The sequence below is a fragment of the Pyrgilauda ruficollis genome, unplaced genomic scaffold (genome assembly GCF_017590135.1).
Source record: "Pyrgilauda ruficollis isolate IOZ18807 unplaced genomic scaffold, ASM1759013v1 scaffold3, whole genome shotgun sequence".
Classification (NCBI taxonomy): domain Eukaryota; kingdom Metazoa; phylum Chordata; class Aves; order Passeriformes; family Passeridae; genus Pyrgilauda; species Pyrgilauda ruficollis.
This window is the reverse complement of record NW_024524377.1, coordinates 6932309-6943856: the sequence shown is the minus strand read 5'-3', so window position 1 is coordinate 6943856 and position 11548 is coordinate 6932309. Positions and strand designations below refer to the sequence as shown.

At 40.3% G+C, this 11548-nt stretch overlaps 1 protein-coding gene across 1 annotated transcript in view; it reads left to right on the top strand.

Moving 5' to 3' along the window:
* CUNH2orf76 (chromosome unknown C2orf76 homolog) overlaps nt 1–4274 on the top strand; it is a 12684-nt gene extending 8410 nt beyond the window's left edge. Inside the window, exons 5-7 of the mRNA XM_041473435.1 lie at nt 811–848; nt 980–1061; nt 4089–4274. Of these exons, the coding sequence (XP_041329369.1) occupies nt 811–848; nt 980–1061; nt 4089–4165 (197 nt within the window). The 3' untranslated portion in view covers nt 4166–4274. The remainder of the gene's footprint in view (nt 1–810; nt 849–979; nt 1062–4088) is intronic.
* Nucleotides 4275–11548: the final 7274 nt, after the last annotated feature.

Genomic DNA, 11548 nt, shown 5'->3' with positions numbered 1-11548 from the left:
AAAAGATGCTTCAGATTTTATTTTTTTTTTTTTTTTTTTTTTTTTTTTTTTTTTTTATAGTGTTGCTTGGCTTTCAACTCTTCCCTCTGGATCTTTGCACTCATCCAGTTGATTTAATGACTGTGTTATTTTCCCCTGTGTTTCCCTCCTCTTAGCAAAGCCCTGCCCATGTTGCCAGGAGAAAGTGGTACCTTTTTTTTTTAATTTCTAAAAGCACTACACTACACAAACGTAAAATAAAAATTTTTGAAGAGGATATAGCATTAAAGAGAAGAGGCTGTAGAAGTTCATGTAAAATGAACTTGCTTAATGAAATTTCTACTGTGGATGGTGGGTGTTGTATTCATGGGAAGGAAAATTTCAAGGGATGATCTGAAGTGGTCAGGTTACTGTGTCTTAATTACTTGCTGCCTATCAACTTAGCTGCAGCAGTTGACAGTGCATAAATGCTGTTGGTCCTGCCCCAATTGCATGTGTAAAACCTATTAAGTTAAAACACCCTAAGTGGCATTTAAATTGATGTGTTTTGACTGGCAATTGAGATGGTCATTAGTTGGTTATTGTAATTCAGCCAGCAGACAGAAGCCCAATAGGATGTGGTACCTTAATGTTGCATTGACTGCTTTAAGGCTGTGGCAGCAGGACTGTGAGATTAAGATGTTTTCTCCTCTTTCAGGTTGAATACACAAGATTGTTAATAACAAAAGATTTTGAACCTTCCCCCTTTGTTTGTTTGTTTTTCCCCAAGTACAGCTTTAAGTGTTGTGTGCTTATTAAGCCTTATTTTAGGAAAACACTGTTTTCTTTCAGATACAATGAAGATTATTCACCAAGCACACAAATCTAAGGTAAGATTATTAGCTGTGTTCTTCCCCTTTTGCATGCTTTGATGCAGGCAGGTCTGTGCACTGTCAAACGAGACTGGAGCAGAGGAAATCAGTAAATTCTTGTCTTTGTTTTCTGCTTCTCTGATTTGTAGACTGGTGAGCTTGTAGTGAGTTTGGAAGATGATGACAAACTGATTTTGAAGGAAGACAGCACGCTGAAAGCAGCTGGAGTAGGTAGGAGTACATTTGTGTTGACTGAAGATGCTGTTCCTTGTGGTAGCATTAAACTGATAGCTGGCTGATTATGTTTGGACAGGCTGCTGAAAAGTAAATGCTATTCCTGATGCTCTTTACACGACTTGATAATTATTCAGGGAAGCATTATTCAAATCATTGGTCTGAGGGCAGCAGGTATCTGCACTCCAAATGTTCAGAATGCAAATTGTGATTTTTAGAGGGTATGCTTATAATTCTGCTGAGAGTAATTTTAAATGATTGACAGATAGGTTATTAGTACCGTGTCTGCTTAGTCTTATCAGTAACATTTAAACTGATGTTTTGGTTAGAAGTGTAAGTAGTGGAACCAGCATGGAATAATGAAATAAGATTAGATTTGTTTAATGTGCAGCATCCAGTGTCTGATAGCCAGATCGCTCAGGAAAGCTCGAGCAGTATCATTTAGAGAATGTGCTGAACATAGCAAAGAGTTGAAACTTGACCTGATTTCTCACATTTTGACAGGAGACTACATATAGGGCATGTCTTTTGGTAATAATGTAAAGAAATGTCTGTCATGATAAAATTGATGGTCCCTGGATGTCCTTTGGGCTTCTCATAAATGTGGCTGAATGACTTTGTGGCAGCAGGGTACTTAGGGGATGTGGTTGCATTCCACCTTGATATGGACATTTGCTCATTTGAATCTGATTTGCCTGGCTGGAAAGTTAAATCTGATTTAACTGCCTGTGCTCTAAGTGCTGGGGCTTCACAGAGGAGGCTCCCTCCTGCTCCTGGTGCTCACTGATTGCTCCCCAGCTAATGAATGGGATTTCTTTCTTGTAGGTTACTTGGCTCTCCTGTTCCCTGCCATTTATTTTCTGGTTTTAAGTGACTTGGGATGTCTCTTCAATGTTTTTCTCTGGTGTGAACTACAACTGGTTGCAATATACCTTTTCTAAAGGTCTTTGAGTGTTCTTGTAATATGAATCATAGTTTTTACTACACACCAGGTCTTTTTGTCTGCACGATGAGGGGGAAAAAAGTGAGGGTTACTGGCACCCAAGCCTTACAGATTTGTAATTTAGTTAGCAGAAGATTCGTTTAACCATGATCTTTATCTATGTAAGGCATAAGAGGCAGTGCAGTTCAGGAGAGGGACTGATGACAGTGTCAAATATTCAATTAGAAACAATAAAGCTGTCTTCTTTCAAAAAGGTATGGATAAGTATTTGCGTATGTTATCTATCTTTGCAACTGGGTTTGTAGCTACAGCAGTGAAACAGTTGGATGTGATCTCAGAAAAGGTGTCAAAACATCAGACTAAATGTTACACTGAAAGGAAATAGGAGTGCAGCAGCCTGTTCTGTGTCACTGTACAAAGGGAGGGGTGGTTCATTTAGGCCAGGAAATTATTTAAAGCTGCTTTTTTTGGAATAACAGCAGTTATTAGTCATTAGTATACAGAGGATATTTGTGATAGAAGAGGAAAACCCATTCTTTGGAAAATGCAATGTGCCATTATGCCATTTTGAATTTGGATATGTTCCAGTGTATCCTGACATGAAAATTAGCTAAGTTAGGAGTGGGGTCTTTGTAGTAAAATCTTGAAGATTTTACTTTTCTCCTTCAACAAGAAGTAGAAAAGAGGGAGCCAAGGAAGTGATACCATGTATCATGTACCACTGGTCCTCACTTTGTACAAAATGGTAAATTTTGTACATTTTCTTTAAATCAGCAAGAAAATTTGAAATCTCCTATTGAGATATGATTTTTTTTTTTCAACATCCAGTCTGCACAAGACTTACTAGAATAAAACAGTCAGAATCACCATTAGAAAATCTGGGAAATTCTGATACATGCAGAACATTTTTCCTAAGCTGCAGTTGATTGCCCTTGGCACTATACAGGGTTGGGCTAGAGAGTTATAAATTATGAGGACATTAGATAAGTATCCTCAGGAAAGCCTCTGTAGTAGTGATTATTATTACAGTTATTATCCAGTCAGCAAAGTTAATGCTTGCATATTTTTTTTAAAGCAGGGTGTATGTTAATAAAGTGTTCAGTATTCATTACAAATAGTCTTGTCTGTTTTCTAGTTGAGATTCTAAAATCCCTTCTACTCTTTTTTGTTTCTTTTTTTTTACAAGACAGGCAGACTTCATTAACTTGAGGTTTAATTTAAAAAACGAATGTGGAATTTATTGGCTCAGCACCTTAAAGAATTTCATGTTTAATAATTGTGAAGGCATTCCATCAGATTTGTCTCTGTTCTGAATTAGTAATGTTGCTGACTTATTGTTTTAGAAGAGGAAGTCCTTGACCTACTGGGTTGAAAGAATTGTGACTGTTCTGAACCTTTGTGGGTCCTTTAGCTCTGCCATCTCCCCTGTGAATAATTAGAGGTATTTGAAGGTATTGCTGGTGAAGCCAATTTGTGTCTTTCACTTTGCATATTGTCGAAGCCTCATGAATTAATCATCAGCAGGGCAAAAAATTAACTTCTTCAGACACATATTTTGATGGGTCATGAGGGAGAATGTAAAGTGATCTGTAAAATATTCTACTGATCCTCTAAGTATTAAATTATTATACCTACAGGCTAATTTAATGGGAAGAAGAAGTTTCTTTCTCCCTTTCCTAACAGAAAAATGCACAAAAAAAGAGTGTATCACGCTTCATTACTTTCCTAGCATGTGAAGGTGTTGGAAATGCAATCACTTAATTTGCTGAATGCTTTTACAAACAATTCTGAAGACTGTGTTAAACAGATCTTGAGGGGTCTTGTGTACATATTTACTTCTATACATTCATGTTCTTGGTGGTTTTGTTTGTTTGGAGTGTTTTTTTTTAATGAGGTTTAACAACATCTTTAATACTGGCAACCTTTTTCAAAAATATTGTGAGGAAGAAAAAAAAAACATATGGTGCTTTATAATTGTCTTTGACCATAAAGTTGCTAATTGTCTTCTAAGATTCTAAGTAGCTGGCTGTTGGTGGTTCATTTATTGGTGTGCTAAATATTTAATTTTTTATTCCTTCTAGAAAATGAGACGGAATTAGCATTCTTCTGTGGGGAAGATTACAGAAACTACAGAACTAATCCTGTTTCGGCCTGGTGAAGATCCCAAGAGATTGTTTTGTTTTCCCATACCTGTTGTAAATTTTCCTTATTCTGCTTAATGAGATTTTTCTTAAAGATCAATAAATCCTAGAGGATTTCTTTGCAAACAGTGCAATTCCCTTCCTATAGAAATTAATTTCTGTCAGTATGCTAAGGCTGAGAGAAGAAAAACTGGGGGACATAAATGACTTTTTTCTTCCTCCCTTCTCTTTTTGCTGTGCTTGGCCCTTGAGCCCCAGGCAGTGCCATCCCTGACCCGTGACACACGTTCTTGGTGTGATCCCACAGCAGACAGTAACTGCATGTGGAAATTATAGAATGCACAGGATGATCCCATCACAGTACTAACTTCTAATGAAAATGACATGAAACTTCCTTCAAATGAAATGAAACATTTTATGACCAAATCATTGGGTATTTCAAAGAACTTGAGAAGAGAATCTCTCAGTTTCAAGTCACAGCTTTACTTCTCTCATTTTATGTTTGGTCTCTTTTGTTTAAATAGTGCAGACTGGCCAGTGTTTCATGCTTTACAGTGGTGAATGCTTACCATTTTCCTCTCTTCCAGCCCTCTTTAGCATGCTGAAAGGGACAAATGTCTGTTGGGAGGCTTTTGTGTCCACAGACCAGCTCGCCTGTTTCCAGCTTCTCTTCATGGAGACACCTTCACATAGGGGTGGCAGCTCGAGTTCTGCCAGGACATCAGTGTGCCTAAGTGGGAACTGGGCATTTTTCCAAGTGGAGTGAAAGCTCATGGTTTCAGTTTTAAGAATAAAACCTGAATGATTGCATTTTTTGTGAGGAGAGGCCCAGCCTGTGAGCCACATGTCTTCAGGACTGGAATTGATTCCTTTATGCTTTCCATGAGCCAAATACTCCGTTGCTATGTGTTTGTTCTTGGTAATGCTGGGCTTTCCTACTACATGGACCAAATTAAGAATAATAGAAAATAATCATGCATCCAATAAAGTACTTTTAGGTAGCCATCATTTATGAAATGCTTTTCAGGGGGTACCAACATGGGACACTGTGCCTTTAAGCCTCCCCTCACTGAAATAGGAGTGATGCTGGCTCTCTGCCTTAGCAGGCTTTTTGGGCACAGGCTCTGCTGAACTGAATGAGACCTCATGTGCAATTGCTTTAGACCTACACAACTGTGCTGAGCTCTGGGTGAGGGCTGACAATCCATGAGACTTCCTGGGGGAGTAACCCTGCCATTTCCTAGAGCTTTGATTATTGCTTTTATTGACATGTGTGCTTTCCAAAGTATCTAAGTAAAATTTCCCTTTGTTTTAGATGTAGGGCCAAAGAATGCTCTGTGTATTGTTCCCACCTCATTTTCTTCATCCTTCCTGACAACTCTCTGGTTTAGGCTGTTTTACTCACCAACAGCTTTGCTTCAGAGTTTTATTCTGTAGTGAAAGACCTCTACCACTTTCTCAACTGTGATTAAATTATTGTATCTTTATCTTGTAAGGAGAAGTCCTGTGTCACTGAAGTCACCTATGTTCTCCTGGGATGTAGATGCCATTATGCATGCCCTGATGAATTTATGAGGAGAATTTACTTCTTGCCTTCTCTTTCTGTCCAGGCAGCCTCTCTGTTGCTGGTACCTGCTCCCCAAACATGGGCCCACGTTCAGCCTTCTTACAGTCTGTCATGTTTGCAGATTTATGTGGTTAATACAAGTTTGTGCTCATCTTCTCAGACAGTTCAGGCTGATGCGTTGCACTCCAGACTATCTCATCTTTATTCGGCCAAATTTACAATAAGGAAGGTAACTTTGTAAGAACAGATAGTGTACCAGAAACATCAGTGTCTCAGTGTCTCTTTAGATGCCCCAAGGCATCTAAATGGTGTCTGTCAGCACATGCAGGCTCTCAGACTGACCATGACTGAATTTGGTCTCCAGCCCTTCCAGACAGATTTGGATTAGTTTTGTGATCCCTTTTCTCTAAAGCATTTGTGTTTGAAAGAGTCACCAGATTTTAACAATTGTCCTTTCTGGGCTTGTACAATTTCAAACCTGCAGTGTCACATCAAGTGTGGTACAGTGGAAGAGCAATTCTACAGCATCAGGGAGAAAAACTGAAAGTGTTCTACTGCAGATATTCAAGAATGATGTGACTGGCACTCCAGATTAATTTGTCTTTCCAAGGGAAGAGTTAAACTACTGCTTTGTGAGCTCAGTTCACTCTGGCAATGGCACTTCATTGGCTTCTTTCTCCAGCAGCACAGTGGAGCCTTTTGTAATGCTCTCAATGGCCATACTTGTAAACTGGTTTCTTCCTGAAGTGTTTCTCTGCTGTGTTTTTTTTAAATTGATTTGATTGTTAAGTTTTTTTTGGTGACTTTCAGTAATGCTTCTTTCAAGTAAACCCCACAAAACCACAGATAATAAGTGAAAACTTGTTAGGAAAGATGCTGTTCCAAAATTTTTTTTGGTGGGATATGGTACAACCTTGTATCAAAGTATATTTGGTTCCAGGATTGTTGAGTACTAAATGAAATCTCTGAACACTGGCTAATAAATTAGTAAAGACTGAGATGTCATTGCCCATGTTGTTTTGAAATCCTCTTTCTGTTGAAGGAAATCACAGAGCTAGTGCTGTGGTTTGTTATCCTGGCAGAGATCATGAACTGCATTGGTATAGAGCTGCTTTTAATCAGAGGGGCAGTGGGGTAAGTCATACTGCTTTGCCAGTGGTCTTAGGCATTGTGGGGTTAATAAGGATTCGTGTTACACTGGGATGTTCTTGGAACCACTCACCATCTTTTTGTTAAACAAAAGAGCAATATCCAGAGAGGACTGTGAAATAAGATAAATTTTATCCTGGTTTATAACAGTGCAGCAGGGAAAGGCAGTCAAACTGGAACCCTGGGGTGGTGTGTCAGTCGTGGCTGTTTCTTAGAGAAAAAAATCACTTCAGAGAGGCTGGAGTTTTGATTAGGAGGTGTGAAAGCTGAAGGAGAGGAAATTTGGAAATTTGGAAATTATCATAAATTTCCTATTATCATAAATAGGAAGTAGAGGTAACAGTGTAACTAAATAAACAGCAAAATCTGCATGTGCAATGTTCTTGGTGCAGAGATACCAGAGCAGTGCTGCTTTCTGTACAACTAAAGGTATAAAAGTGGTGCTTTTTCATAATTTTGGAACTGAATTAATGAACTGCTCAATAGGCATCTTGTTTTTTCTAGCTTTGTCACTGTTTGTTTTTCTGGCTTTTGTCCTTAAACTTTCTGCATCCAACAGTTTTAATTCTTTTTCTGCCCAGAGGTAGTTATGTTGCCTTTTGAAGAAGCGAGAGTTAAGAAAAATCTGCTGACATGGACAGCTGAGTTGACCAATGGCATAAAGGAGAACTCAAAAATCCGATAGCACCACTTTTACAGTTAACTGCTTTATCTGATGTAAACATTGTGACTTAAAGGTGATCCAGAAATGCATTGTAAGCTGTGGTGTTTCTCTTTCGCTCCCTGGCAGTATTTAACATCCCCTGACAGATCACTTATTTAAAAATGAGCCTGCAAGGAGCAGTCCAAGAGTTCCCACAGCTGTGACGGAACACCCATGGCCTGTCCTTGGAAGCTAATAGCCACAGAAATCCAGAGTGTCCAAAGATCAGGAAGCTAAAACCAGAGCATAGGATGCTCGTTCTTGGTCTGTGTGACTGATGGGATCCCAGATACAGGGTGGGCAGATGACTGGAGGCATTACAAACGCCTGAGGCACTGCACACTTTTGTTTATTGAACAGCTTGGACTGAGCTCAGGCTTCCTGGCTGGCAACAGATCCCCCTTCCATTGCTTCCTTTCCATAGAACTGCTTGGCACAGATTTGCAAGTGATTAATGAGTCAAGAAACGCCCAGTAGACAACTTTTGTTGCTTTTCATTTTATCAGGATATTGACTTCTCTCTGCTCCCCATTTCCTGTTGAGACAGAGACACAGACACAGCTTCGAAGGTTTCCCCAACCACTTCCCTTTGCTTCTTGCTGCCACTTGTGCCTTAATGGTGAGGTTTGCACCTCATCTGATATGCAATAGCAGCATTTCCTGTGGCAGTGAATATACACTTTTTAAAATTTGTTCATGAAAAAATATGCTTTGATATAGAGACTTTTTCTACCCTGTAGTTAATAGTGCACAACAAAGGCTCTTTTCTTGCTTTGCAGCAAGACTTGCACAGGACAGCACTGTCCCCCAGTCAGTGGAAACAAAAATGTTTATATCATAATGCTTTGAATCTTGTAAGGAAATGAAGGAGTTACATCAGGAAAGCAAAAGAAAAAAAAAAAAAGGGCAGTGAAGAGCCAGGACCTATTGCCATGAACTCTTTGCCTGCAGAGAAAGCCACCAGATGTCAGCACAGCCTGTTCTTTGCTTCTCCAGAACCTCTGCAAGCCAAGAGATGTGTCCTGTTTATGAAGAGTGCTTATCTGTGAAGTGGTTTAGCCTGTGAAGTCTGTGCTAGGGTTCTGGTGATGAAAGCTGAGTCTTTCCTTGCAGAAAGGATTTCTTTTTATATTAAAATCAAAAAGCGGCAAATTGAACTGGTTTCAGTGCTTAAATTCCTCTTGTTAGAGAGCATTCTTTGCAGAGCCAGTTCCCAGCGTATCTAAACCTTTGCATGCTGTGAAGAGGCATTTGCAGAACATTGATTTGAAGAATTGTCTGGAAAAGATCAGTGTTAATTTGCTGAGGTTTTGTAAAGTAGATTTTAAGTATGCCTATTTCTTTTAAACACAAGGAAAACCATCTGGAACAGGCACACATGCAAAGCAGAGCAAAACATCTTCAGCAACACAGCTTAAACACACAACAAATGTGTCCTCCATGCTTCTGACCCTCAGCTCCCACTGTTTCCTCCTTGTAGTGCAAGGGCTAAGGAGAAGCTGATACTGCATTCTCCAGGATGTGCTTCCTGAGCTGCCATGAGATGAGGTGGGATATGAGTTTTGGAGCCCAAATCCAAGCACTGTGCACAGCTTTATGCTGGCAGTGATTAGAGTATGCATAGATACTGCCTGGTTAAAAGGCTAAATTTGAGTTTTTGCACAGGGACAAGATGTGACACAGCTTTCTGCTGATTCCCATCACTTGCAGCACTTGCAGGTGCCAGGGAGGTGTCGAACAGAGGGAAGTTAAAGTAGCAGTTAGCCTGGGTGATGTAAATATTCCTTCCTCCTGTTTTGGCCTTCTTGACTAGTTCCTTTCTTCTAGCCTCATCACATTGGTGTCGTGTTAGGGGTTTGCCACAGCTTGCTGTGTATGGGAACCGCTTCTCAATTCCAAACTACCACTAGAACCCTCAAACACTGCTCACATGCTGGAGGTGATGCAGAGAAATTGCAGCTGTGCAGTTTTGGGCTGTGTGCAGGGGAAGCCTGTGGTGTGCATGGGTGCAGCCAGTGTGGTGTGCAGGTTGGGAGGTGTTATTCTTGCTTCTCTCCTTTCTGCTTTGCTGGGGACCAGGACTTGGTCTGGAAGCTTGGCACACATGGCAGATAGAGGAGAGCTGGGTGTTCAGGATGGTGATGCAGTGGGGGACAGGATGGGGAGCTGGGTTTTTATGGCCCTGTAGATGTGGTATTTTTGATCAGATATGGATTGTAACTTCTGTTTGTTATCATCCTCTCCCTCTGACACCAGTAGATTCATTCCTTTGTAGTAGGACAGGAGCAGCTAGCCAAAAGAGTGGGACTTTCAGTTGGTAATGAATACATTAAAGGGTTCAGTGTGACAGATTAACATAAGAATTTACCTTTGTCTGTCCATCCCTGCTCTCTGGCAAGTGACTTACAGATTTGTGTACCAGGAATGTCAGTGAGAACTGTAAGAACTGCTGCTGTCTGCTCTCATTCCACACCTGAGAAGGTTTAATTCTGCTTTCTAACCTAAAGCCAATGGAACATATTCTTTAAGAACAGTTTGGGAAGCCCCTTTTCTTCAGTGAACCAGGATTTTTAAATGGAAGGCATGGTGTTGGTCTGATTTCAACACTACTTTGAAGTCACATCTTTGCCTCTCTGCTTGTGTTTGGGTGTTGGTCTCTTCCTTCAAGTTACCAGTGACAGGACAAGAGGAAATGTCCTCAAGTTGTGCCAGAGGAAGTTTAGATTGGATATTTGGAAATATTTATTCACCAATAGGGTTGTGAAGCATTGGAACAGGCTGTCCTGGGAAATGGAACCACCAACTCTGGAGGGATTTACAAGACTTGTAGGTGTGGCACTTGGGTTGAGTGATGGGCTTGGCAGTGCTGGGATAACTTGATGATCTTAAAGGTGTTTTTCTGTGCTTCTGTGATTATGTCTATCCAATTGGAGGGCATCAGCTGGCTTTGGAGTCAAAGAGCAATCTAGCCATGACAGCTTTATATCCCAGCAGTTACCATCCTGGCCTTTTCTTCACAACTGTTCCCCTGGCCCAGCCCTCCCAAATCAAATACAACTGGTTTTGCAGAACTTGAATCTTGCACAGCAACTTTGGTTTCTAGAATGCTGAACAAGACAGCTACTTGAAAGCAGGCATCTGGCTGCAGACAGCTCTTTAAGGCAGCAGGCTGGCATGCAGCAGCTGAAGGTGGCTAATTGCAGATCAGAGATGGGAAACAGGTAACAGGAGTAACTAACCAGCTGAACAGCAGCTGTAGTGCATCCTCCAGTGTTGAGATTTCTACATCTAAAGCAGATTATCTTTCCAGGAGGATGCACTCGTGCCACTTTAAGTCTTTGAAAGGTTTCAGTAATACTGTGGCTTGAGATATGTGATCCTCCTGACTGGCCCCAGACAATGCTTATTTTTAGTCTTTGATATGAATGTTCTGTATGTGCTCTGCTAACAAGAACTGTCCCTAATCATATATGGTATCTGTGTATTCTGTGCTCAGCTTTAAAATGTGTGTGATTCTCACAAACACAAAAAAAACTTGCGCAGAAATTCTGCAAAACTGATGCTGCTTATTAAGGCACAGTAAATAGATAAAAGAAAACTGCCCTTGTGTAACAAGTGTAACAAATCTCGTTCCTCAAACCCAAGGCACAGTCTGCAAATCCTGCTAGCTCAGTGAGTGAAATTCACAGCTCAAGAACAACACCAGGTTTTGTTGCTGATTGTAGCTGTGCTTGCCATCTTGGAGAGACTGGAGGAAATCTATTGCACAGAGGTGCTGAAGCAGGTGCATCCCCCTAAAGATTTAACTATAGTTTGTTATATCACTTTGTAAGTAAATCCCTGAAGAGCAAGAAATCAATTGCACTGTTTAAAGCTTTGCATTATAAAACTGAAGGAGAGAACTGTACCTGCAGAGGTTAATCTTCAGCTCAGGAATTTAAATGAACTCATTAAAATCAACTTACAAATTAGCTCATTAAA